The 25,816-nt window shown below is 36.9% G+C and overlaps 2 protein-coding genes across 4 annotated transcripts in view; one reads left to right on the plus strand and one right to left on the minus strand.

The window, feature by feature from the left end:
- dnajc6 (DnaJ (Hsp40) homolog, subfamily C, member 6) overlaps positions 1 to 25,169 on the plus strand; it is a 61,513-nt gene extending 36,344 nt beyond the window's left edge. For 2 of the 3 annotated variants that reach the window (XM_038278382.1, XM_038278380.1), the window contains 14 exons: positions 2,425 to 2,547; positions 4,120 to 4,253; positions 6,748 to 6,942; positions 7,105 to 7,222; positions 10,040 to 10,119; positions 10,233 to 10,426; positions 13,309 to 13,674; positions 14,497 to 14,640; positions 15,099 to 15,200; positions 17,989 to 18,126; positions 18,210 to 18,545; positions 20,226 to 20,374; positions 20,655 to 20,831; positions 25,004 to 25,169. In XM_038278382.1, the coding sequence (XP_038134310.1) occupies positions 2,425 to 2,547; positions 4,120 to 4,253; positions 6,748 to 6,942; positions 7,105 to 7,222; positions 10,040 to 10,119; positions 10,233 to 10,426; positions 13,309 to 13,674; positions 14,497 to 14,640; positions 15,099 to 15,200; positions 17,989 to 18,126; positions 18,210 to 18,545; positions 20,226 to 20,374; positions 20,655 to 20,831; positions 25,004 to 25,108 (2,361 nt within the window). In that variant the 3' untranslated portion in view covers positions 25,109 to 25,169. The remainder of the gene's footprint in view (positions 1 to 2,424; positions 2,548 to 4,119; positions 4,254 to 6,747; positions 6,943 to 7,104; positions 7,223 to 10,039; positions 10,120 to 10,232; positions 10,427 to 13,308; positions 13,675 to 14,496; positions 14,641 to 15,098; positions 15,201 to 17,988; positions 18,127 to 18,209; positions 18,546 to 20,225; positions 20,375 to 20,654; positions 20,832 to 25,003) is intronic. The other variant, XM_038278381.1, reaches the window with a different exon arrangement.
- LOC119778928 (endogenous retrovirus group PABLB member 1 Env polyprotein-like) lies at positions 21,534 to 23,703 on the minus strand. Its single transcript, XM_038278383.1, has 2 exons — positions 23,546 to 23,703; positions 21,534 to 23,434 (listed from the first exon to the last, which is right to left on the minus strand). The coding sequence occupies exon 2, from the start codon at positions 23,373 to 23,375 to the stop codon at positions 22,089 to 22,091; it is 1,287 nt and encodes a 428-aa protein (XP_038134311.1). The 5' UTR covers positions 23,376 to 23,434; positions 23,546 to 23,703; the 3' UTR covers positions 21,534 to 22,088.
- Positions 25,170 to 25,816: the final 647 nt, after the last annotated feature.

Here is a 25,816-nt window from a genome sequence, read left to right on the forward strand (position 1 = left end):
ACTTTTAATAAACTGGTCATACTGTAGGCCTTAAAAAACAAAAAAATAGCTTCAATTATAAAAATCAGCTTGTAAGGCTCACTTTATAATTAGCAGAATGGAAAAAAGGTGTTGCACCCTAACCTTGTTAACTACTGTTTATAATATCTAATGAAAACATATTGAAAGTAAATGTTTTAAAGATATGGAGCATGAATGTATCTGGTTAGTTTGCAGCAGAAGGAGAATTATCGCTGTTGTGCTTTACAAGAAAGTAAGATAATCACATTATTCGTTTACATTTTTTGCATTTAATACTCTGATATCTTGTTTTTATTCAAGGTCATAATATGAAAACCTTATAGCAGTTTTCCTTTTCTTCATTCAGCCTTGTTGCTCACCATAACAGAGGTTTTTTTTAATCACCGTAGTACTAAACCTACTATCTAAACCTTCACATAGGTGAAGGTTTAGATAGTAGCTAATTACTTATGTGGGATATTCTTATGTCTTTATTGTTTTCCAGTGAGCAGTTTACAAATAATCCTATGGTTAACATTTCATCTTGCACCTTGAAAGTTATGAGTCATGGATTATTATTTGGATGTTGAAGACTGTACTGCTCTATGATGCAGTCTAGATTCCAGTTGTAACTCTATCAGAAATGATAATTTCCTGGAAAAAACTTGGGATAGATTTAAAACCTAACTGCTAATATGGGACAGAAAGAATAAAGATGAACAGTTAAAAGGTACTAATAGACAATCAAACAAAAATCATAAAATTTCAATTAACGCAGAGTTAATATCAGCCACAAAGTCAGATAAACAAGGCTTATTGAACATTAGATCTCTGTTAGCAAAATCCTTTTTAAATCAATGATTTAATTTCTGATCATAATCATGTTGAGGTCTTTAACAGAAATTTTGTTAAATTAATTAAAGAGGCACATATTCTCATAGTGTTGATTCCTCCGACCTATAATTTTCTTTGTCAGAGGGGGTGAAAGGTTATCTCGAGCCTCCCCTTCATCGGTAAGTTTATTGAAAAGGCTGCATTTTAACGACTAAGAACCTTCTAAACAGTGACTAGTTTCTTGATCGTCTTCCAGTAAGGCTTCCATGCTAACCACAAAACAGAGACTGCGCTTGTCTAGATGTTCAGTGATATCTGTACTAATGCAGACTGTGGAGGGATCACAGTAGTGGTATTATTTGTCCTCAGTGCAGTGTTGGACACTGTTGATCACTTGATTTTATTAGTGCGCCTGGGAAACTGGGCCAGTCTTTCTGGTACTACACTGGACTGATTTAAATCCTACCTAAAGTACCGGGCGTTTTTATGTCAGTAGGTTACTTTACATCAGAGACCACAAAAACCCCATGGATTTCCCCAAGGATCCATTGGGCCCCTTGTATTCAATATCTACCATCTCCTCCTAACTCAGCTCATGATAAACAACAACAAACATTACAGTAACTATGGAGATAACTCACAGCTATTCATTGCTATGTCACCAGGAGACTATAAACACATTCAAACGCCGGATAAATACACAGAAGAATTCAACACATGCATGTGCCAAATTTTTATTCAGCTAAATTGAAACAAAACTTTAGTGATAGTTTCATAACGACAGTAAAAAAGTCTGCATTCTATCACCTAAGGAACATCTGCAGGATTAAAGGACTAATGACTCATTGGGATCCTGGAAAAACCAAATCATGTGTTCATCTGAAGTCAAACTAGTCACTGTAATAACATCTTAACAGGTCTGCCTAAAAAGCAGACCTGTTAAGCTGCAGTTGATCCAGCATGCTGCTGCCAGCATCCTCACCAAAACTCAAAAAGTTAAACACATCACCCCAGTTCTAAAGTCCTTCCACTGACTTCCTGAAAATTGTAATTCTTTGATCAATCATTGATGGTAATAGGACGTTCTTTTTTTCTTAATTTTTTTTTACCATATGAGATTTGTCTAAATCTACTCACTATGATATATCATTATCTAAATACTTCAGCTAAACAATTGAAATACTCTGTTCTCTTCACAAAATCCTTAATTAATGACAATCAGCTCTTTTCTGCAACTAGATCTAAATAAAAAGTTAAAGCCTGATGTAGAGCTTTCACTATAAAAGAGTTCCACCGTACAGCTGATAAAGATTAAAAAACAGTGGTTTACAAATGCATGGAAGTCGTATTTGAGGCAGATGACTCATCTTGACAACTGGTCTGTTATTTGTTCTGCACTGCAGTTTTTCACCTGCACTTTCTCCACCTCTCATCCATTTTTTCCCCCTCAACTGTCCACCCTCTATCTTCTTTCCTTCTGGTTCAGTTGTTTTTCTTCATGTGCTCATTTTCTTCATCTCTTCTAAACTAACTCTCCCTGCTCCTTTGTTCTTGTTTTTTTCCTCCTCACTTTCTAAAACCCTTTTCCAGGTGTCGGAGTGCAACTGGCCTTCACGCCAAGCTCCCAGCCTTCACAACCTCTTTGCTGTGTGTAAGAACATGCACAACTGGCTCAAACAGAACCCAAAGAATGTGTGCGTCATCACCTGCTCGGTAAGATGCTCCTGATCATTTTCATGATTCACTTGGATCATGAACACCTCTATGTATAACTACAGCTTTAGAGGTTATTTGGAAGTAATACTAAAAACGGTTCCTTTTAACAAGGCAGTAAAAACGTTGCCTTTAAACCATTTTTCCAAGTTTTCAGTGAAGCTGCCATTCTGCTCTACAGTAATTCAGGAACAAGAAATACTGACGTGTGGTGAGAGATGTTGTTGCCTAGTCGCTGAGGTTTGGTATTGGCTTGGCAAACTTCTCCTTCTTGCATAATCCCCCTATGAATTGGTTCCTCTTCAAAAACAGGTCCTATTGCATCATGTCTCAGAGATGATTGCAATTCACTGCAATTAACTGAGAGAAAACAGTGATAATTAAATTGAGGTCAGCGTTATAATAAATGCTGGTGTAAAGAATCCAGCTCACAAGATGACACCATAAAATGAAAATTGAGACAAAATAGCAGCAATATTTGGTAGAACTTTTCTAAGTGGACTAAAAGTTTGATAAACTGTTTTTAAGAATCTCTGTTTGGTGTAGAATTACTTTGTTCAGATTCAATCAATTATAGTATTTTTAGATTTCCAACAAAAATGTTCGGATTCTGTCCAGAACCTGTCGTGTAGCTTTACAACAGCAGGACTAGAGATGTCCCGATCCAGGTTTTTGCACTTCCGATCCGATACCGATATTGTTTTTGGACTTCCGATCCGATACCGATACTGGCCGATACCAGCCTATCCGAGCATGTATTTAAGTTTAAGTTAAAGTATTTAGCCTTAGTTGTAAGACTCATGTTGAAAAGGGTTTTAGTACTCTTAATAACATCTAGCCAGCTAAATTAGGTGAGATTGAATAAAACACAATGCTTGGTAACAACAAACTTACCTGTTTATTAAGAGATAAACACAAACTGGACAAAATTATGAATAGCAATCTGAAATTGCACAGTGAACAGTAAAACCGTAAACAGTTAAAGGTGCAAGTATTACTGTAAGTTTTAATAAAAATGCAAAACAGGGAAACACTGGCGCAAAATAGTGGAATGGATCGTTTCAATCGGCAAAAATGGAAAATACGGACCGGATTTTTTTTTTAAAACTGGATCGGCAGTCTGGATCGGCATTTTACATGCCGATACGTGGATCGGATCGGGACAAGCCTAAGCAGGACACTACGAAAGAGATGCCAACTTTAGAGTTGTTAGCAAATATGAATTGCAATATTGAACCTGTTTCTGATTTAAACATGTTTGAGATAATCAGAAATGTTTCCACTGTGAAAGTAGCAGAAAGGCATTATGAAGAACCAATTTTGACCAGTTATGACTGGTACCCATCATTTAAAAAATATTTAGTTTTAGCAGAGTCTGAATTCAGAACTATATCCAGTTCTGAAGATCATAATGTTAATTTGATACTTTGTCTGTTTACTTTTTCAGTTCATTAAACTTGATTAAACCCATGAATGATTGGCTTTTTAACTGTTTTAGCAAATAATAAAGACTAATTTTAAGGGGGTAGTAATTTTGGAAGCTGATTTAACATCTGCTTTGTATGCATACAGAATGGCCGCGCTCCCTCCGGGGTTTTGGTCTGTGCCATGTTCTGCTTCTGCCACCTCTTCAGCCACCCAGTTCCTGCCATGCAGCTGCTCAGCGCCAAGAGACCAGGCTCCGGACTCTGGCCCTCACACCGCAGGTTTGGATCCATGAGCACAGAGAGGCAGAAAGAGAAAACAGAACTAGCACAGAGAGGAGAAAAAAACAAACATCGGTTTGACTCATTATGCTGCGGCTCTCTGTAGCTTAGACCTAAAATAACTGAAACTTTAATGATGTTTTGGTTCGAAGTGCAGATTTTGAGAAATTAGCCAGACCTGTCAACCAAATGAGATGCATTGTGCACAATGCTTGCCGGGTTCTCATTATAGCAGTTTTTTTTGGACTTTAACAGTTTTTTCACACATTTCCAGTTTATAGCCAAGTATTTTGAAATGAACATTTTTGTTGTTTACTAATTTGTAAGCTTTAGATCAGTCAAGAATAAAAAGCAAAGTTATTTCTACACAAACAAAAAAGATCCTTTTTAGAACCTCTAGTCTTTCAGAGTCATTTCCCAAAAGAACAAATAGTTTCAACAGTGTACAGTCCCTTTCAAACATTTGGTTGTTTAACATCTATTGAAGGATGATGCATCCTGAGGCCCTGTTACGAGTGTCACTGTTTTTCTTTTATGGCACTAATTAGAATAACAACAAAAACTTGTTTTATTTCACTTTGACAACGTCCTTTTTCCTTCCCGTCCTTTAGAGGTTGACAAAGTATGCCTGCTGGTCAACTTTCAAGTTAGTGGTCTCCAGTTTTGAAAGAAACAACGTTAAATAGAAACAGTGTTGGCAATGGCATTCTTTTTTCAGTCATGGTATAATCTAACTAATTATTTTTTACACATTGGTAATGCTGCTATATTGCTTGCAATCTAACATGGTGCAGTTCTACAGTGCAATCGATCAAACCATTTTTCATATGCGAAGAGAGGTGTGGTGATGGGGGTGAGATTTACAGACTTAAGAACAGCGTGCTTAAACTGGAATCATTCTCTAAAACCGACCTAAATGTTCCTATGATTTTCTCCTCATGGTGACTCCCGTTTAACCTGATCACTAATTCTATTTTATTTTTGTTAAATTGCCTGAAAAGCCTTCTTCTTTCAGCATTACTTCCATTTCAAAGCCAATTGACCCATATTAATGTTCATAAATAAGTTAAGTTCTATAAAATCTGGTCCGGTTTATTATTTTGTAATAAACAATAAACATAAAAATCATCTAGATAAATATATTGCAGAATTGCGTAGATTAGTACACAGTGTTTTCTGATTTGTAATCCTTTTTATTAATTAATTATTTAATTAATTATTTTACCTTCTTTATTTTGTAATCAATCCCTGTTGTATTTAATGTTACAATATCAGGAAAGCCATCCAAAGTCATTGATATTATAGATCCTTAAAAGTAACTGCAGCGTTACTTTGCTTAGTAACTAGTTACTTTGATTCAGCAGTAACTGAATTACTATCTCAGTCACTGTTTGGGAGAAATAATAATAACTAGTTACTTTTTTAAGTAACTCAATCCTTGGAAATAATCTAAACCCTAACTAATCTAAACCCTAAAAATGTGTCTTTATGAAATATTAATTTCTTTTAAGGAGACATTTCTTTGTTTTGTCATTTTCTTTAGCTTTTGGCTACAATGTTTAAAATCAGGCATCCCCAAAGTCGGTCCTCGAGGGCCGCTGTCCTGCAGGTTTTAGAGGTTTCCTTGCTCCAGCAATGCGGATTTTAATTACTGCAATCATTATAATCAGCTATGCTAAAGCAGGGAAACCTCTAAAACCTGCAGGACAGTTTCTCAATATGTGTACCTATGCGTTCTCATCGTCAGCCTCAGCTCTAGTACTGTTCCAATTCACAAGAACAAGACGAACGAGAACGGACAAAGTTCGGAAAAAGATGCTGTGTTCGCCCCTCCCTCTTTACCCAGCATGCATGAGAGCAGACTTGTCCGTTCTTGAGATTGATAATTGACCCAGCATGCACTGCAGCAGCAGCAGCTTCCAGGGGGAGCGCTCAGAGTATTAACTTAAAAGTTCTCTTTTCTGTTGCCGTTTTATGATCATTTGAGGCAAGAACATTATAATTTTAAGCTTCACTTATTTGACTGTGGTAACTATTAATCCCCAACTAAATGAAAAAAGTAAGAATTTATACATAATTTATATATAATTTTTTATCTAGAGAATATTAATAACAGGAGGTAAAAAAAAGCAGCTCTAGACGAGCCGAGTGTGTGGTGACGTCACAAGTACTCTACTGTTCCAATTGACCCATATTTATGCTGCATGCTCATGTCTCCCAAAGTCCATTCTTTCCTTTCCTTTCCATTCTTTCCTTCTTCTCAAAAACATTTTGGGTGACGACACGAGTCCATACTGGCATTGTTGTAAATTGAGAAACGGACCATGTTTATAAATGTTTTACTTTTTACTTGTATTAAAAAACATGGAAGTTTGAACCATTTAATTAAAAATATTAATAAAAAAGTTTTTACCCAGCACTGTAAAAACAACAACAAACAAAGAAAAATGGAAATGGTTAACGTTTAACTTTTTTTTATTCTTTTTCCATTCAGGTACATAGGTTATGTATGTAGCATGGTATCAGAGAAGCCCACTCTTCCTCACTCAAAGCCTTTGGTAATTAAGGCCCTGACTATGAGCCCAGTCCCCTGTTTCAACAAGCAGCGCAGCGGCTGTCGGCCTTTCTGTGATGTCCTGATTGGAGAGACAAAGATCTTTACCACTGCGCAGGAGTATGAGAGGATGAGGTGAGAAAAAAAATCCTTTCTTAATCTCAATCTTAAAGTAGATTTAGGTTTCAGAAAATTATCTGATTATACTGAATGGTATAATTGTTTTCTATCGCTTTCCTTCTCCAAAAAAAATCCCCCTATATTGTTTCCAACTTTTCCTGGTTCCTATATCCTCAGGGAGCACAGGATCCAGGAAGGGAAAGTAGTGTTCCCCCTCGGTGTGAACGTTCATGGAGATGTTGTGGTTTCCATTTACCATATGAGGTCCACTATTGGGGGGCGTCTCCAGGCCAAGGTACGCTCCTACCACTCCCACTGGAAGATATGTTATAGTAAGCTGAAAAAAGTCCCTCAGGAAGGTCTAACTTGTCGCAAAAGTTTATCACTTCTGTATGCTTAATTCCAACTGTCTTTGAATCAGAGCAGTAATCAACAAGGAGGTATATTTTTAGATCTTTCATGCTAGCAAATGTAGTCTCCTTTAAAATGTGACCATATATACAGAAAGGACTACTTTGAAGTCTGACACATGTAGGATTGTACAGGTCAGGTGATGTATCCTGAATAACAAACAGAACAATATTGATTGCTTTATATTGACCCGAATGCATCAACCTTTTTTCGCTATTAATAAAAACAGAGTAGGCACCACGTATACGGGAGCTGAATATTAATCTAACCCATCCCTATATTTTAATAAAATACATAAAAACCCCAACTGTTAATACACTACCAAAATGAAATTTTGATTTAATCATTTGTGTTGATTTGATAATATAGTATTTTATAATAATTGCATTTTTCCTTGTTTTGAACAGGTGCTTATAACAAAATGCCAATGAAGTCAGATGATTTATGTTTTGATAAGAAAAACCATCTGTCATCTAATTTAAAATGTAGAATTTTTATTTAACGGTATAGTGTAGGATTTTTCGAGAATTTTTAAGAAGACCCACCCTCTCAAAAAAAAAAAATGCACATACACAGCCTTGTACCCGCTGCCAAGAGGGAACGCCTGTTAAACTCATGCGAGAGTGTGCATGAGCGCATTTTGCCTCGTGCATGCTCTTTTTAAAATTTGCTGTTTGCATTACTCATACAAGCTTTTTTTCCAAAAGAAGATTTACAATTTTTTCACTCTGTCAGAATCACCACCGGCGAAAAAACACGTAGGACGGCCTTACGTAAACATATCACCAGAATGATTGACAATTAGGAGGACCACTTATTTTGATGATCCACCCAGAAAAAGAACATCCTCCATTATACATTGAAGTTGTGTAAAGTGGAAAAACAGTCATTAAAATGGCAGATTATCTTATTTACCTGCTTACATAAAGAGAAAATACACTTGTATCAAGAATGTTTTATTTTTTCATATCCGGTTTTGCAGTGTAATATCTACTCACTAAAAACCAATCCAAACAGTTGCTTAAATGAAATGACGGAGTAGTTGAAAAATGAAATTCACCAATTCTGGTCAGTTTTATAGTATTGCATAGTTTATCTTCGGTTTTTTTTTTTTTCAACATTTTATTCAAATTAGGATTTATTGCTACAATAATAGACTTTCCAAGATTATAGTTTTAATTTCACAGAACTTAATAATACTGATGTGGATCTGTATTTTGACAGAGATGAGCATCAACACATCTAAATAGTGTAATACATATGATGCCACTGGAATTACATCTTTAATGTAACCGGCGAAATTAACCTATCCAATAATTGATCTTTTTTTAGGAGCAGTATTAATGTTAGTAGGGCTCGGACTGTATGCAGTCATATGCAGCAATAGCCTCAAAAGCATCCGCCAAAATTATAATTAAATTTGTAATGAATTCTTAAACAATTCTTTATTTTATTCATGTCTCACAAAATACCAACAAAATTTCTTCTAAGCTTTTAAGTCTACATTACCCTTGAAGTTTAGAGACTTAGACTTAGACAAAGACTGAACTTTATCCCTTGGTATAAGTAGGGTTGGGAATTGAAAAGATTTTCACGATTCCGATTCCCTTTTCGATTCTATGAAACGATTCGATTCTTTATCGATTCTTTTTTCGATTCCAATTTGGGGAAAAAAGGAGAACAAACAGTTTGATTATCAGAATCAACTTTGTTTACTTAACTATTGCATGATCTTACAAACTCAACAAGATCAAGATGTCCACAGGAAATGTGAAACTGGAGTAACATCTGTGTTTAAATGAAAAATGAATACAAGAACAAACTTAATAACCAACAATGTCTAATAACAAATGATGGGATAATAACCTATTTTAAATAACAAAAAATACTAATTATAAAACAGTCGTAGGGAAAATTAACAGTTCTTTTGCAGAAAGATGAGCATATCTGCTTTTTCTGGAAGGATACAGGATCTTTCAGGGCTTATGGTGTCTCCAGCCGTGGAGAACACCCCCTCAGATGGGGTGGAGGAAGCCTGCACACAGAGGTAGTTTTCAGCCAGTCCAGATAGCAAGGGCAGCGTATCTTGCTTGTTCCACCACCACAGTGTGGCGCTATCCCTGCAGGGGATGGAGAGCAAGCTTTTATAGAGCTGGATTTCCTGATCTACCCTCTGGGCTAAGGAAAGACGGGGCTTTGATTCACAAAGTGACCGCAGCTCGTTGTCTTCCTCCTCGAATAGTTCTTCCAACTTGCGTAACTTGCGTAACTTGCATAAGTTGCGTAACTTACGTAAAAAACGTGACGTAAGTCGTGCTCCCCAGAGCCGGCGCTCTAGGCTCTGGTGCTGCGGGAATTGAAAAAAGAATCATTCAGCGAGCTGCCAAACGATGCCATGGAATCGGAAAATACGGAACCGGTTCTTAACAGGAACCGGTTTTCGATTCCCATCCCTAGGTATAAGTCTTTCAGGGAAATTCTGTTTCCAGTAATTTATATAGAGGTCAAAGAGTTAAAGCAAGATGCTATTAAGGATAAAAATTCAACAGACAAATTTGTAATGTCCTGGAATATCTTTCCTTTAGATATGAAAATATCTGCTTAGTAGGGGAGACTACACAGTACTTGACTTGGTTTAAGTCATTTCCTGGGAATAGATTCTTTTAGCTGGTTAAATTAAAACAGTTTTTCTTTTTTTTAGGTTTCCAACACACAAATATTGCAGATCCAGTTCCACACTGGCTTTATTGCTCCAGGAACCACGACACTGAAGTTTAACAAGTAAGAAAAGTGCCTCATTTTTGTTCCATTTCTAAAAGATAATCTGAGTAAAATCCTGATATTTGTTCTAAAGAAGGGTGTCGTCTCTCATTTTCTTTTTTAATTCTTCTTAGACCGGAGCTGGATGCCTGTGACTCCCCTGAGAAATATCCTCAGCTGTTTCATGTGATCCTTGATGTGGAGGTAGAGGGAGAGGAAAGACAGAAAGACCTGACGCCGCCATGGGAGCAGTTTCCCTGTAAAGACCTGAATCCCAGTGTGCTCTTCTCCTGCCATCAGGAGCATCAGGACGCACTGGCTGTTGCAGGTACCATAAATGCCGCAATAAATGCTTGTGTTTAAATCATTTAAATGTATTTACTGTGGATACCTAAAGGGCTGAGACATTAATGGAGAATATCAGATAGATGTTTTAAAATAGAAAAAGTAAAAAAAAAAGCCAAAGTTGTTGTGATTTTCTATTTAGGCTTAGACAATGATGTTAAAAACGTCTCCAACACTTGCTTACGGTTATGCTACCTTTATATAGTTTGCAGCAGCCATTTCTGCACAAATCACTGAATTTGTGATTGTCCAGCTGGTTGTGCTGTCATGTCAAAGTAGTCTTTGTGTAGGAAATTGCTTCTTAGACTTAAAGGAAACATACCCAGAATATGATTTTTTTTTCTGTTTTCTGAAACATTACTATAAATATTGTGGCTGCTGGCTCAGGTGGGTAATCACCTGTCCTGCACATAGGAAGCTTGGGTTTGTATACCCACTGAGGGGTATGAGTTACCAGTGTGTTAACCCTTCACGCTAATGCCTGCTTTGTAAGTCACTTGTGATAAAAGCGTTGAAACTATAAGTTATAGGAAGCTCTAAGGAGCGTTAATGGTAAGAACAAACCAATGAAGGCACTGTTTCACTTGAGTCGTTTAAATTTTAAGGCCTTTTGCACCAATACAACCTGCCTTCCCAATTTAGTTATACAAATAAATAGAATAGAATACCAATGCCCAGTTGTATAAATTAAGATTAGCTTTCATTTCTTTGTCCTTCAATCCATTTTTAGTGTGCTTTGACAGACTTGCAGGTGAAGATTCTTAGTCATCCATGTCATAGTCATTCCAAAAAAGTAAAAAAAAACAAACAAAAAAAACACTGGACTGTGTTTGCATATAAACTTTTATATAACTTTTATTTCAAATGGATTTTATATTTTGATGGATTATTTTATTTTGAAAGAGCAATCCATAAATGAAGAAATGAAGATATTCCTTTAAGTTCATCACATTGCCAGTCATCCTTTCTTAAATGTGATAAATACATTAATAAAGTGGGTTTGATTTGAAAATCCTTTTCCTCATTTCTGATCATAATGCTGGTATTATTTGACAGGAATCTTCCTGCTTTTTTACGTTAAATATTCAGTTTTTAATTTTGAATACAGGAAGTTGGTCATTGTTGTTGCTGGTCTTGCTGTTCGTATACTATACTCTTTTTTCAGCTTGTTTTTGAATATATTTTTTCAACTTTTTGTCTTTTCTATTTCTATTTATGTGTTAAAATAAATATTAACACTTGTTATATACAAAAAAAGCCAACAGCCACCTTACTTTATTTACTAATGCTAGGACTCATTATCTATGTACCACACTGATTATATTTAAACTCAACTTTGATCCAAAAGCCAACAGAGCATAATTAAAATACCCTGAAATAAAAAAAAAAACACACAACATCCAAATCCTCCTATATTAATGCCTTCTTATGAAGCTATAGCTAGTTTGAGTTGTACGTTGTATTTTTTTTATGTGTCATCATCTTGTTTAGCAGACATAGAAATAATCTGATGTTGCAAAATGTTGTCCTTTCAAGATGAGATGGAGGGCTTGAATTTGGAGGGTAAGATGGTAGCAGTTTGTGAATCTGTTAGAGTAAACACCCAGCAGCCTTGCAGTTAACGAGGGTCAATTCAATCCCAAGCAGCAGATTACAGTATTGAAAGATACATTTTCTATTAGCGGAAAATCGGTTTACCTTGAATTGATTGAATTGACATGTAACCCACGTTGGTAGGAAGTAGTATTTCACCTTGGTAGAAATGTTCAGGCCTCTGGGGATGGCAGTAGGTAATGATTAGTGGTAAATCCCAGTAACTCTCACACAATGAAAGCATTTGTGACGACAGCAGACAGTAATTTAGCCTTTTTTCAAAGTTTTAAGCCTGAAAACTAAATTCACTCTCACTTATCATCATGCAAAAGCTAAAAAAATGTGTTATGATATTCTACCGAGGGGAAATATTTCTCTTGGTTTTCAGTAGCTCAGGTTAACCTAAATGTTAGCCCTCGTCCCAGTTGGAGGCATACAGATTATTTTAATTGAAAAAATTTTTTTTCTCTGGATAGTTTGTCAGTTAGATGAGTTATTCCCTAATCTAACCCCTCCTTCCTGCTTAAAAGATCTTTAGGCTTCGTAGGCAAAAGCTACAGGATGCAGGTCTGCATCCTGCATTCTTTTTATCCCCATTCCTTTTCTGATGAAGATGCTGGAGAAAAAATCCTCCACCTCATAAGACCACAATATTGCAAAGCTTTCATCTCAACTATGTATCAGCCACAGCCAAGACAGGCAGCTCCCCTGTAAGGCACATTTTTAAATGATTAGACGTTGACCGTAAGGCTCTGGAGAGGGGTTGAGCTGTCCTTTAAGGTTCCTGAACCAGAGTACCTCCTCCACATTACGGCACCATCTGAACCGCAAACACTGTCATTGACAAGGACTGTTTCTGGTGTAGTCTAAGTAGCATCACAGCTTTTTTTAGACGTTTATACCAGGACCACATAGCCAGTAAAAAGCATGGCTGAAACCCAAAACCTGTGCAGGAAAAACTCAGAGAAAGCTTTGGACGATGCCAATGAAATCCATCTCCATCCACAAGAAGATATACTACATGTAGGCTTTCGGTTAGATATTAGTGTGTAAGTGCACAAAACAGCTGCTGCTTGTAGTTGTTATAATCTCCCATTTTATGCTAGTTTGTTTCTGTCTCAGTTCCTCTTAGTCTGCTTTTTGTCTGTCTGGTTTTTACAGAGTTGTATTTCTGCTTCTGTCTGATGCAAACGCTATGTTGTTTGATTTTAATGTGTCTTTCCTAAGACTTCTACCTGAAGCATTTTAATTCTCTCTTATGATCCATTTAAGAACCAAGCAAACAGCATGGAGAAGGTCGGGGCCACGGTGAGGAAAGCGAGCCCTCTGATGATGAAATGCTGTCGCTGTCGAGCCAGCGAAGCAGCATCAGCGCCGCTTCTCAAAAACCAGAACCCGCAGCTCCTGTGCCTGCCGCACCGGCACCCACTGAGGAGGTGGACCTCCTCGGTCTGGGTGGGGAAGATATCAACCGTCCGTGCCCCTCGTCTCAACCTTCAGCAGCTGCTTCCACTGATCTTTTGGGAGATTTGTTTGGGGCTCCACCCCAACCAGCCAGTGCGCCCTCATCCTCTCAGTCCACTCCACACAAAGTGACGCCAAATACTGCCTCACCAAGTCCTTCTCCTGCTCCACCAGGTAAAAAGAAAAAAATACTTTAAAACAGACTTCTAGTATAGGGAAAAATAAAAAGTCATATATTCTAATTGAGAATGGGTCTGAAAAGCTATTTTGGAAGTTAGATTATGATAAAAATTGCCAATAATGACTTCCTACGAAATCTGTAACAATCTAGAAAAGAGGGGAATTGATGGAATAGTTTTCCAAGACGTGATAAATATGAATATAAAATGTTTGTTTTCAAAAATATTTAAATTCTGTCCTTTAAATTTAAATTTCAGACTCACAATTTAACACTCACAATAAAACTGTCCTAGAAATGTCGTATTTTGTCCCTGGGTGGGAAAACTATTGTCTCAATGCCAAAGTTAAAGCTAAATGAAGGTTTATATATTAGGGAAAAAAAATAACATTAAACATATAAATATTTTTATATCACTTTTGATATCACTAAATCACTTTTGATTATTTTAGGATTGTTCTAATATGAAGATGTTTTAGAAAATATATATATTTTAATATATATATAAAGTCCAATCAGATGAAGTAGTATGAGTATCAGTGGTATTCTGATTTACTGCATATTTATTTATCTTAAGTCATTCAGGCTTTCTAATTTTACTTGGTTACATGAAAACTTGCATTAAGTTTTCATGATTTGTTGTCTGATTAAAGGACTGTCCCTTTACAGCCCTTTTTTCAAACTAACACTGTGGGAAAAATATTATAAAAAATTTTTTTGGAATTAAAATAGAATATTATGTCATATATAGTATTATATATATATAAGATTTTGTAGCACTATTTCTATTGACTATTGACGGTATGATTTTCCTGCAGCATTTGATCCTTTTAGAACGGCTCCTATGCCGCAGCCTCAGGAGATGATGGGCTCGTTCCTCGGACCAGGTAATGTGGGGCAGGCAGACCCTTTTGTGCATGCTGCTCGTTCTCCATCACCCACCCTGCAGCCTACAAGCCTGGGTAAGGCATGCCACTGCTGCTCTGCTGTCTTTCCTTTGCTTTATATTTAACAAACACATTTTTAAGTCTATATGCATGTTTTATAGAATTGTGCTGCTTGTTTTTTGTTAACTAGCTCTAATTTAAATGGAAATTGTTGTTTTTTTGGATTGAAATGCATGGTTTATGCTTTCTTAGTTTTCTGAGAGAAACTTGCTTTCATTGCTTCTGTATGTTCTGCATTAAACAGACTACATTATATTTACACTTCATGCAGATGTTGGTTTTTAAGGTTAAGCATAATCCATTCTGCATAACATCACTAAACCTGAATCTGTTTAAATTTTGTACATCATTGATGATGAATTTAGATTAAAAAGAAAATACTGAGTCCAGAAGCCATGTCACAACAGGTCTCATTCAAGTTGTCTTTGCATTGTGGGTTTACTCTATGCTCTTTACTCTGTGTGACTGAGCAGGTCGAAGTTCCCCTGTCCCACCAACCGCACCTACTGTCAACATTCAGCAGCAAAATGCAATGGGAGGTTGGGACTGGAACAAACCTGGCACCACAAGCACAGGTACACACACAGGCTGCAATAAAACTAAAAATACAGATGACATGTGGTGTGGTGGTAAATCTCTGGAAACCAGTTTTATGCATTCTTAAACTCTAGTTTGCTCACATTTACATATTGTACTATGCATGCATGTAAAGGCCTACCTTTCATATTGGTGAATTCAAGCCAGATCAAATAGCAATTGTTGTGGGAAAAAAGTATTCAACTATATAGTCCAGGTAAATAAACGGAGATTGATGGATTTCTCTCAGTCAGGCACTTTATTATACTTTGCAAAGTAAAACCAGGCATATGACAATAATAAAAGCCCTCACAGTAAGATGCTCTGCCCTGTTCTGATGTAGACAGTGTTTGTCTCACTAAGTTAAAGAGCTTTGAAGGTCTCTGCATATCGTTACCTAAACAAAGACAGACAGTTGGGAAATATGTTATAAACATAATGTTATAAAATAATCCCTCAGAAAGAGTCTAGCTTGTTATGAGAACCATTATTTTTATCCCAAACACCCCCTAATAGTATAAAAAACCCCCTATTTCTTAGACACGTTGAATGAATCAAACTCGGCACTAAAAAAATCAATATATATAAAAGGGAATTAATAGGAAATAGACTTTTTACCACCACAAAACTCATCCTAAAGAGGAGCGCTGCTTGCATTACATAGATTGCATGAAAAATTCAGAACTCTTTCTAAGCTGATAATAATTTTAGTGTGGAAGAGGGAAAAATGTGTTAAAAAAACTGGTCAAAGAAGATTAAATAAATCAATTTTCTTGTGAGGTCTGCCACATTTATTTGATGAAATAGCTCATATTAAACCACAGGGTTTCCGCGACTGAGATTAGGCCACCCTTAAAAACATGCAAGGTTTTTATTTGTTTATTTTAAATAAATCTGAAATATGCTGGTGATGATTCTTTGTCATCCAGGTCATAGTAATTCCAAAAAAAGTTATAAATAAACAAATTCGTTTTCCAAGTTTTAAGATAAGATCCAGAAAGTTTTCGCAATTAAAAATTTCTGAAGTAGCTTTGAGTTCCAGGCTTTATAAAGTAGCCCAACAAAAAGCCTTGATTTGGCTTAGAAAACATGACAAATTGACAAAGTGAACTGAAAAAACAGGTCCACCCCTTAGTAATGGGCAGTCGTTATGGTCGGTGATGTTTTGACCACCTGCAAGGTGATGAGTTTTGAGGTGATAGTGGGAAGGAATCAACTCTAAAGCTGTGTTTGTCACAATTTGGTTACGGATTGTTGACCCAAAAGCAGGGGCAGGGAGGCAGAGGTGAATTTTTGTGGATTTAATGATAGTAACTGAAGCACAGAGGCAGGTAAACAAATTCCAAAGCTAACAGGCAACCAGGAATCCAAAATGAAAACTAAGTCCAAACTAACAAGAAACCAGGAGTTAAAAAAAAATCAAAACATGAAAATAAGTCAAAAACGAACCAGAAACCACGGAGACATCAGGGGGATCACTAACACAAGGAGGAACGCTCAGAGAGAAAGAGTTGGAGGAAGTTAGACGAAGTTAGACGAGGACCCAGCAAAGAGGAACTGAAGAGAGAGAGCATTTATATAAGGCAAAAACAAAGAGAGGGCTAATGAGCAGATTGAGAACAGGTGAGCAGAGAGCAGAACAGAAAGGGAGCTAGGGAAAAAGGAGAACACAACAGGGAAGCAAATAAAAACTTGGAAGACTGAAAATAACTAGAAAACACAACGAAATAGGAATTAAACCACTAAGACTATAAAAACATGGAGCAAAGTAAAATTAAACACTCAAAAGAAAACATAACAGAACGAAGACTAAGATAGTAACTAAGAACAAAACAAAATAAGAATTAAACCATAAAAAAACTCTAAAACAAAGAGCAAAGCAAAACTGAACATCCAAAAGAAAAAACATAACAGAAACCCAACAGTGTTATAACGCAGCACTAGAAAAAACAAAGTCCAGAGGTTTGTTTTTAACTTTTTTTGGAAAATCTGGAATAGCAACATCAAAGATATTGGTTAAACTAGAGAAAAACTATTTTAGGTATTACCTTTACACAGGACCAAAGGTTTTGGACCTGATAACTGCCTAGTTATTAATATTAATTTACTTTCTTGTATATTTTGAGGCGGAAACTAGTTCTAAAAGCATCTTGACTTAACAGGTTAAATAAGATAAGCCAAAAAAGACGAAAATGCTTACTTTAAAACGGGTGCAACGTTTGTTAAAGTCATTATGAGTTACATACGGTATAAATCCAAGAAATGTCTTATGATGCAACTACAAGTCATTGCAATAGACACCTCAAATTATGTTTACAATCTGATACATCTGGGAATTTAACTGGTTTTTAACTTTAGTGGACTACATTTCTTTGTTTCTTTTTAATACATAATTCTTTAATTTAAAAACAGCATAATGGCATACTCACTCAAGTTAGATGGTATAAATATATTTTAAAGGCGCATTTTCTCAGAGCAAATATTAAAAAATGGGATAGATTCTCTACCTCATTCAGCACCTCTACACCGTCTGTGTTTGTGGCTGAGGTGAGGGTGCCTACGCAAGTAAGGAAAGGATTTGTGCAAATTGCTCCCTGCTGATGGAATTTATTGGTGTGTTTGAATCTGCATGTATTCTGGGTAATTTGTTTTTCTGAATCTAGTGTTAACACAAAATCTGTGCAAAAATAGTTGAAAAAAGTGAAGGGCGTTAAGATAGCAACATTTGATTAAGTCTCCTGATTTTATTTATGTCATAATTTTTGTGAATACCCTTTCTTAATGTAGGAGGAGGTTTTGGTATCGGCAGTCGGTCAGCAACCACCAGTCCCACGGGGTCAGTCCACAGCACCCCCACCCACCAAGCTAAGCCAAACACCTTGGATCCATTTGCTGACCTTGGAAACCTTTCCGGCAGCCTTGGAGGTCTCACTCTAAAGATTTACCGTTCAACTTTTTGTTACATTCGGTATTATACAATTTACCTTCATTTATATCTACATTTTCAGGTGCTTCTGGATTCTCCAGCAAGCCCACAACCCCCACAGGAACAACCCCATCCTTCCCACCAATGGGTTCACCATCCCGGCCACAACCATCCCCCCAGCACACAGGGGGGTGGCAGCCCCACACTGGAGCCAACTTCCCCTCCTGGCAGCCCGGCACTGGAGGCGGTGCGGGATGGCAAGCCCAAGGACACGGTCCAACCAGCCAACCAAAGCCCAGCCCCAGCCACACGTCCATGCCTCACACATCGCCTCAGAATCGACCCAACTACAATGTTAGCTTCTCTGCGATGGGAGGAGGCTCTCCAAGCGGCTGTGGCAAAGCGCAGGCAGGGATGGGTGAGTAAACTGGGGAGGTTAAGGGACATGTTGACTTTTGTGATGTACATGTTCAAGGTGTGAGTTTCTGATTAAAGCGTTTTTTATAAAGCCCTTTATAAATAAAGTGTCTTAAAAAGCAAAATAAAACCAAGCTGGAGATGTAACTATTTACCAGTTGGCCTTTAATTTACATTAACTGGACTGTCTATAATTACAAATGCACCGATCCATTTTTCCCAATCCAATACCAATACCTGGGCTGAGCGTATCGGTAGATATCCGATACCGATCCAAATCATCCAAAAAATTAACCATATTTTTTTCCATGCGAGTAAAGACTTTAGCCTTGACCTAAAAATTGTTACATAACGTAGCAAATTAACACAGATATAAATGTACTTTATGTTATTTATTAACAAATAAGCAACAAAAAGAAATAAATAACAGCTCAATGTAAAGTGCACTGGGTTGGATCTCCGGTATCTGATATCAAATCACCAACATGCAATCCAGCTAATTGGTCAATATCCAATCCAGGTATTGGATTGGTGCATCTTTATCTATAATTTGGATCAATTTGGTAGGTATGTTGCCAGAGACACTTCATTGTAGGTTTCCTATACATCTGGCTGCAGGAATGCAATGAAAAAATTAAACTTAAAGTTAGTGCAGGTTTTTTTTTTTTTTTAAACAAGTGAATTTGCATTTGATTTGAGCAAGTAAGTAAATTAATCTGCCTCTAGAATTAGCATTTTGCATTAGAACTAAGAAAATATCTCCATGATCTTATTTCAAATAGATATAGAACAATATCAGGCGGCGAATATGTTTTGCCAATCTTAGTATTTTTTACTTGTATCCTCTGATACATGCATGCATTTGCCGATTCATTAGTGCAATCAGCAACTATTGTTTGGTATCATGTTGAAGACATGTATTTCTGCTTTCTCCATTAATTATCCATTTTTAATATTTTGTTTTTTTCTTTATTAAAGTTTTTTTTGTTGTTAATTTCATACCTCTGTAACATTTTTTTTCCTTGTGTAGTTTTTAGCACGTGAAGCGAAGAAAAAAAATCTGTATTGGCTCTAAGGATATTGACAGCACAAATCTGGGATTGGATAGCCAGATTTCAAAATAATCTGGATTAACAGATACAGATCAACCGATAAAGGTTGAGCTTTCATTCTTAAGTGTTAAAAATAGTGTTAAGGGCAATATCATGGGGGAAAAAAGCTAATTTAATTTAGCAATCATTTAACTTTACTGCTCTAATTAAAGGCAAATACACTCATAGTATTTCAAGAAATGGTTATCTTTATTGTTTTTATTAGTTCAGCTTTCTCCTTTATGCGAGGCTGTGAGGTTTGACTGACTTTATGGCTCAACATGGCTAAGTTTCATCAGAATAATAGCTGTTTTCTTTTTTTTCTTTTAATGGTGAAATCATACCTAAGTAATTGGCCCTGTGGTAGTTGACAACTAACTTTGTTTGACAAAGATTGCTAAATAATATTGTTTGTTTTGAAATTTGGGAATTTGGATAAGTTGATGAAATGTCTTATTGTTACATTTAGATTTGAGTTTTTTTTAAGAAATACAATTCAGATTTTTTTTTCATCAGGTTACTGGAAGCCAATAGGCTTCATCATTTTAAGTATTTCAAAAGTATGTTTCATGGTTTTGTGTTTGCGCTAGGTTCTAAGCCCAAAGCCTCAGATGCCAACTTTGATGACCTGCTGTCAGGACAGGGATTTGCAGGGGCCAAAGAGAAAAAAGGCCCCAGGACAATCGCTGAGATGAGGAAGGAGGAAATGGCCAAAGACATGGACCCAGAGAAAATAAAGGTCGGCACACATAAAACGTATCTGTACTGAACTTCCACACCTGATTTTATACAAGCTCTGATATTTTTAAAAAGAGCTGGCTGTCAGAGCCTCCATTTATTCCAGTATTAATGAGGTGGTCAGTGTCCTCTGCAGCCAAGTTTTAGTTCATCTAATTACTAGTTTCACCAGAGCCAGAATGACTCAAAGAGGTTTTTGTTAATAATTGTTTTAAATCTGGTCCCTGGCCACTGTTGCCTCCATTCCTACTCCCCAACTTCCCTACCTCCCTGTGACCCAGATTCTGGACTGGATCGAGGGGAAGGAGCGTAACATCCGCGCCCTGCTGTCCACCATGCACACTGTGCTTTGGGAAGGGGAGACGCGCTGGAAACCAGTGGGTATGGCTGACCTGGTTACCCCAGAACAGGTCAAGAAGGTTTACCGCAAAGCAGTGCTGGTTGTGCACCCTGATAAAGTAAGTCATAAAGAAGCTTGTTTGTTTGCTGCTTTTTAACCCTTTAGCCTAAGTAGAATTGTTCCCTGTTAAGCAGCCTCACCACCATGTCTGCTTTTACACCATTGATTAGAAATTGTACTTTTTTAATATAAGATGTATTAAAAACATACAGAATGTCAAATTAAAATGTTTTTTTTACAAATAAAAGTTATCACAGAAATTACATTAACAACAGCTAACTTTATAAACAAGTGAACATCATTCACGGTTATATATGTTAGAAAAACTATTTATTTAAAGTATTTATTGTATAGTATTTATATTTTTGTATTTATATGAACAAAAAACTCAATATTTAAAGCATTTTAAATTTTAATTTCTCTCTTCTTTTATAATGGTGAAGATTTGACTATTAATAAATCTGCATGATATTTTATCATGTAGATTTATTAACCTACAAGGGGGGGTTCTGTATGTCTTATATTACGACAAAAACCTGACTGAAAAGTAGACTAAATGAAAAAAGAAAAGCAACAGCAAAGTAGTAGCTAAATTTCTTCATATTTTTTATTAATATGACCTAAATATTAATATAAATAAAAAAATGTGTACATAAAAAACAACATAATATATTAGAGGAATGATGTTTATTGAAGCTTTTAAAAAGTTCTGCTTTGAGGAATATAAAACTAACAAGCAGTGTGTGATGCAAATCAAGAATTAAGCATCAGAAAATACTTTATTGATCCTAAGGGTAACATAAATAAGGTAAGAAGAGTTCCTTTTAACAACAAGACATTAAAACATTAAGTTGTTACTTTGACTTACTTAATAATTATGTCCCTGCATCTTTTTCTTCTGATCTTAGTAGGAAATTGCCCCAAAAACGGTAGCCTGACCAGACAGACTAATAAACACCATCTACATGGCTTATTAGTTTGGAAAGGAGCAGGTAAAGCCCAGTTTCAAAGGCAGGACTAACATAGGTGAAGAGTTTAGAACTAATCAAATAACTATGGATGTTACACAAAAACGTCTTAAAAAAAAAAAAACAGCGGCCAGGTAATATTTTAGCCATATAAACAACTCTTTCAGGACTTAATAAAGGGCATCACTAAAACATTGCTCTGTTGAAGCTGAAACTTGAGTGCTATGGTTATAGAAAATCGCTGATGCTGCATGGGCCCACCTCCCAATGGCCAGGCTAAAAAATAAAAAAAACACAATAACCTCCTTTTTTTTTATAGATCAGTAAATAATTCCAGTGCTTTGCCTTTAACCGAACATAAACCTTTTCATACATGACACAAAGAGCGACAACGTAACAATGAAAACGACCACAACAATCAGCATCTGAATGACGTGATTGCTGACGGATCCAAAGGCATTCTTTAGGAAGTCAAACACGGAGCTTCCATCCTGGTGGACGGATTTAGCCGTCTCATGAAGGTGGCTGACTATTTCATGGATTGTGATGTTATAGTCAGGAACGAAAGTGCAGCATTCGGATCCGATGACAGCGCACGTTCCTCCCTGCGCGGCTAAAAGAAAGTCCAGAGCGGCTCTGTTTTGCAGAGCTAGGAGTCTGACAGAGGCGAGCTCGTTGGACATTAGTGTGAGAGCCTTCCCGGTTTCATTAGCTATCACTTCTATAGAATGGGACAGATCGGCTATTTGGTCTAATGCAGACATGACCCCGTAAAAAGGAAGGAGCGGACCGAGTGCGTTTTTAAAAGGTGACTGATGGTGTGTTCCTAGAAAATCGGAAGTTCCACGTCGTACACGTTTAAAGAAAGTTCTTTTGGGAAGGGAGCGCGTCACCCTCATTGCTGGCACAACGTATCCCAAACCGCAGCGTCCCTTGTAATCCACTGGAAGATAGGGGTAAGCGAGGCTCCCACACACCCAGTACATCCCCACAGGAGAGGAGATGGAGCAGGTGGCTGTGCGCTGAGCTAAAGCATTTAGGCGAGCCTCTCCTGCAGCATCCAGACACGGATGAGGAGCAGAGTTAAATGCTTTCCAGTCTGTTTCCCTCTGTCCCGGGCCCCACTTAAACGTACGAAGGCACTGCGAATATCCCATCGGAATGTGGCCATCGTTCTCAAGGCACCATGTGAACCTCCGAGGGAGGACAAGAATGGGAACAGCTTTGGGGGTTGCAGAACATCTGTTGCAGTTTCCTTTTACATTTTCACAGTGAAGTGGTCTCATTTTTAAACCGGGGCAGTTGAGGTCAGAAGAAGAACTAGGAAGGTTGATGTGCATCAGGCGGCACATGTCACAGTCCGAGGCAGGCAAGACCATGAGAGGTAAACCCTCTCCAGCTGTGTAGGGCATCAGACCGCAGACGTAGCAGCTGGAGTTAGGACGGAGGTGGCTGGCCACTTCCCACGCCATGGTCAGGAAAACGTTACTGTCATCTCTCTTTATCTCTGGGATCTTTATGTGCTGCGGAGCTCCTGAGGTGCACACCACCAGGATCAGTATCTGAAGCTCAGAGAAAAAAGACATTTTTGTGACGGAAGTAAAATTCCTTCCCCGGATATTAAAGATTTTCATGTTAAAGTAACCATCTGGAACAAGTTGACCAAGAGCACCACAGAAAAAGCAGATGTTTCCTGTAAGATAAAGAAAAAAATCAATCTCTGATGAAGATTTCCTCCTAAAAACTCAAATACGTTGACCTTTTTCTAAGGAATAAACATAATCTTCCAGTAAACTGTCTTTACCTGCGGAGTCAGTCAGGATTTCAGCTTCTAAAGCGACTGTTCCAGTGTGCACACAAGGAGAAAATGAAGCACCTACCCTTATCTTATTTGTTTGCCCTTTCAAACTAGACAAAAGCACAGCCAAAGCAGCTGAGTGTTCCCAATCAGAGGAAGATAGTCAAGCAGTCACAAGATCTTTGATTGATCACTAGAGGACAGCAGGAAATCAGTTGTTCTGTGACAGCTTTAGGCGCCATGATTAGCATTTTCCTGTTACGCAATAGCTCTTTACATCAGTGGGGCAAAAACCTTTTGTAACAAGTATCCCTAAAAAAAAGAAGGGTATGACTCATGTATTTGTTAGATTTCTAAGCACAGGCTAAGATGTTCAAATATGATATTAGAAGGATCGATAGGAATGTCCTTAAAAGTTAAAATGTTAAGTGGATATTTCAGGAAATAGCTTCTGGTTTTTTCCCTATTTTTTTTTCCCAGCTTAGAGTCTGACCTCCAGTAAAAAAAAAAATTGTTCCAGTTCATGCTGATTTTCTTTTATTTATTTATTTATTTTTTATGGGTTTAAGGACAGAAAGTACTCCCCTTTTGTATACATAAAGAATTTAAAATTAAATGTGCTAGAAACCTGTTATTTAAACATGAAAAACTGCCTGGTTTTCCCTTTTTTGTTGCCTTTTTATTACTTTTTAGGCTATTATATTTAATATTAAACACATTAATGTCCATCTAATCAAGTGTACAGTTTTTAGACCTAGACCTCTCTTTTTGACTGTGTTTTGAGTTTGATATACTAAGCAATTGCAGATTCTCTTAGATAAATGTTCTTCTTTTGAGAAAATTATGCATACAGTAAGTGCAATAAGAGTGCAGTGAGACAAATGCACTTGCTGGTAGACTTCTAGTTTTGAGAATATATTGTGATTTTTTAAGAAGTGTTATCAGGTGTATTTGTCTTACTGCAATGGAAGATTATTACACATACTAAAATGGAATCATCTCAAGAGAAGATAAATAAATCTCACAGAATAAGGGAAAAGTTCATATACAAACAAGTTCTGAAAGTTTTTTGTAATTGGTTAGATACAAACTATTGCAGTGTATTTGTATGCCAGGAAAGATATTTGAATCTCACAGCAGAAATTATCTACAAATAAGTAAAATAATTTCTTGAAATAAATGTATTTGCCCTTTATTTGAGCAGGTAAGTTAAAAGATCTACCAATAGAATCAGAATTTGCCTCTTTAAATAAGATTGGTATATAAACTGCCATTAAAAAAAAACTAACAGGAATGATTTGTAAGTGTATTTTAGGTGCTAATAGGTTATTCCATTGAGATTTCTATTGACTTACCTATTAAAGTTATGTGCAAAAATACTTTTAGTTCATTTCTTGCAGTGCACTTATTTTACTTGTAAAAAGTTTGAGGATAATTGTGATGTAACATTGTTTTGCTTTACAGGCAACAGGACAACCGTATGAACAATATGCCAAGATGATTTTCGTGGAACTGAACGATGCCTGGTCAGAATTTGACAGCCAAGGACAAAAACCTCTCTACTCCTAAAAGAAAAAAAAAAAAAGAAAAGAATAAAGAAATAATGAACAGAGTGCAACATGAGGACATCCCTTTTGTTTCTGTGTTTTAACCCATAAAGTGTCGCCACCCCTGATATGGCTAACCATGTATTGTCATCTGCCTTTATACCTGCACATGATGCTCCTTACGCCCAAAACCTCTAAGAAAAGGCAAAAGAAAACCCAACGGATTAAAGAAGCGCCACTGATCTCCGACATATGCCCTCTGTATGTCTGTGGTGCAACAGCATTGCTCATTGATCCCTTTTCTAACCCTGGAATCAGCTCAATCAAACCAACAAAGACGTCTGGGAGGTTTAAGGAGCTGTTTCAAAACAGAATATTGCAGGATAAGAGAAAAGCAAATCAGGGAGCACATTCAGCAGCAATTCATCGAGTGCTCCTCAGAGCCGCAGAGATAACGGATGCTCCTACTTTATGGCACAACAAGCATTCACCTGCATTTCTGTTTGTTGGAATGCAGAGTTTTCTCTTTTATCTGTCTGAAAATGCATCCAGTCGGTTCTGTGATATCGGATGCCTTGGAATGGTAAATTAAACAACAGCAGCATTAATTAACTGTGAAACTAGCAGAGAATAGGTTTGTATTCCACTAAAATGTGTCTGTTTACTACAGATGGAATATATTATCAATGTCTAAGTAGAATAAAAATAAGGCATAGGTGCTGGGTATGAC

Source organism: Cyprinodon tularosa, unplaced genomic scaffold, assembly GCF_016077235.1.
Source record: "Cyprinodon tularosa strain WSP-4 unplaced genomic scaffold, ASM1607723v1 ctg140, whole genome shotgun sequence".
Classification (NCBI taxonomy): Eukaryota; Metazoa; Chordata; class Actinopteri; order Cyprinodontiformes; family Cyprinodontidae; genus Cyprinodon; species Cyprinodon tularosa.

Bases quoted from the DNA above. Each gene is read 5' to 3' on its own strand.
- LOC119778928 (XM_038278383.1), bottom strand. From the start codon at position 23,375: ATGAAAATCTTTAATATCCGGGGAAGGAATTTTACTTCCGTCACAAAA.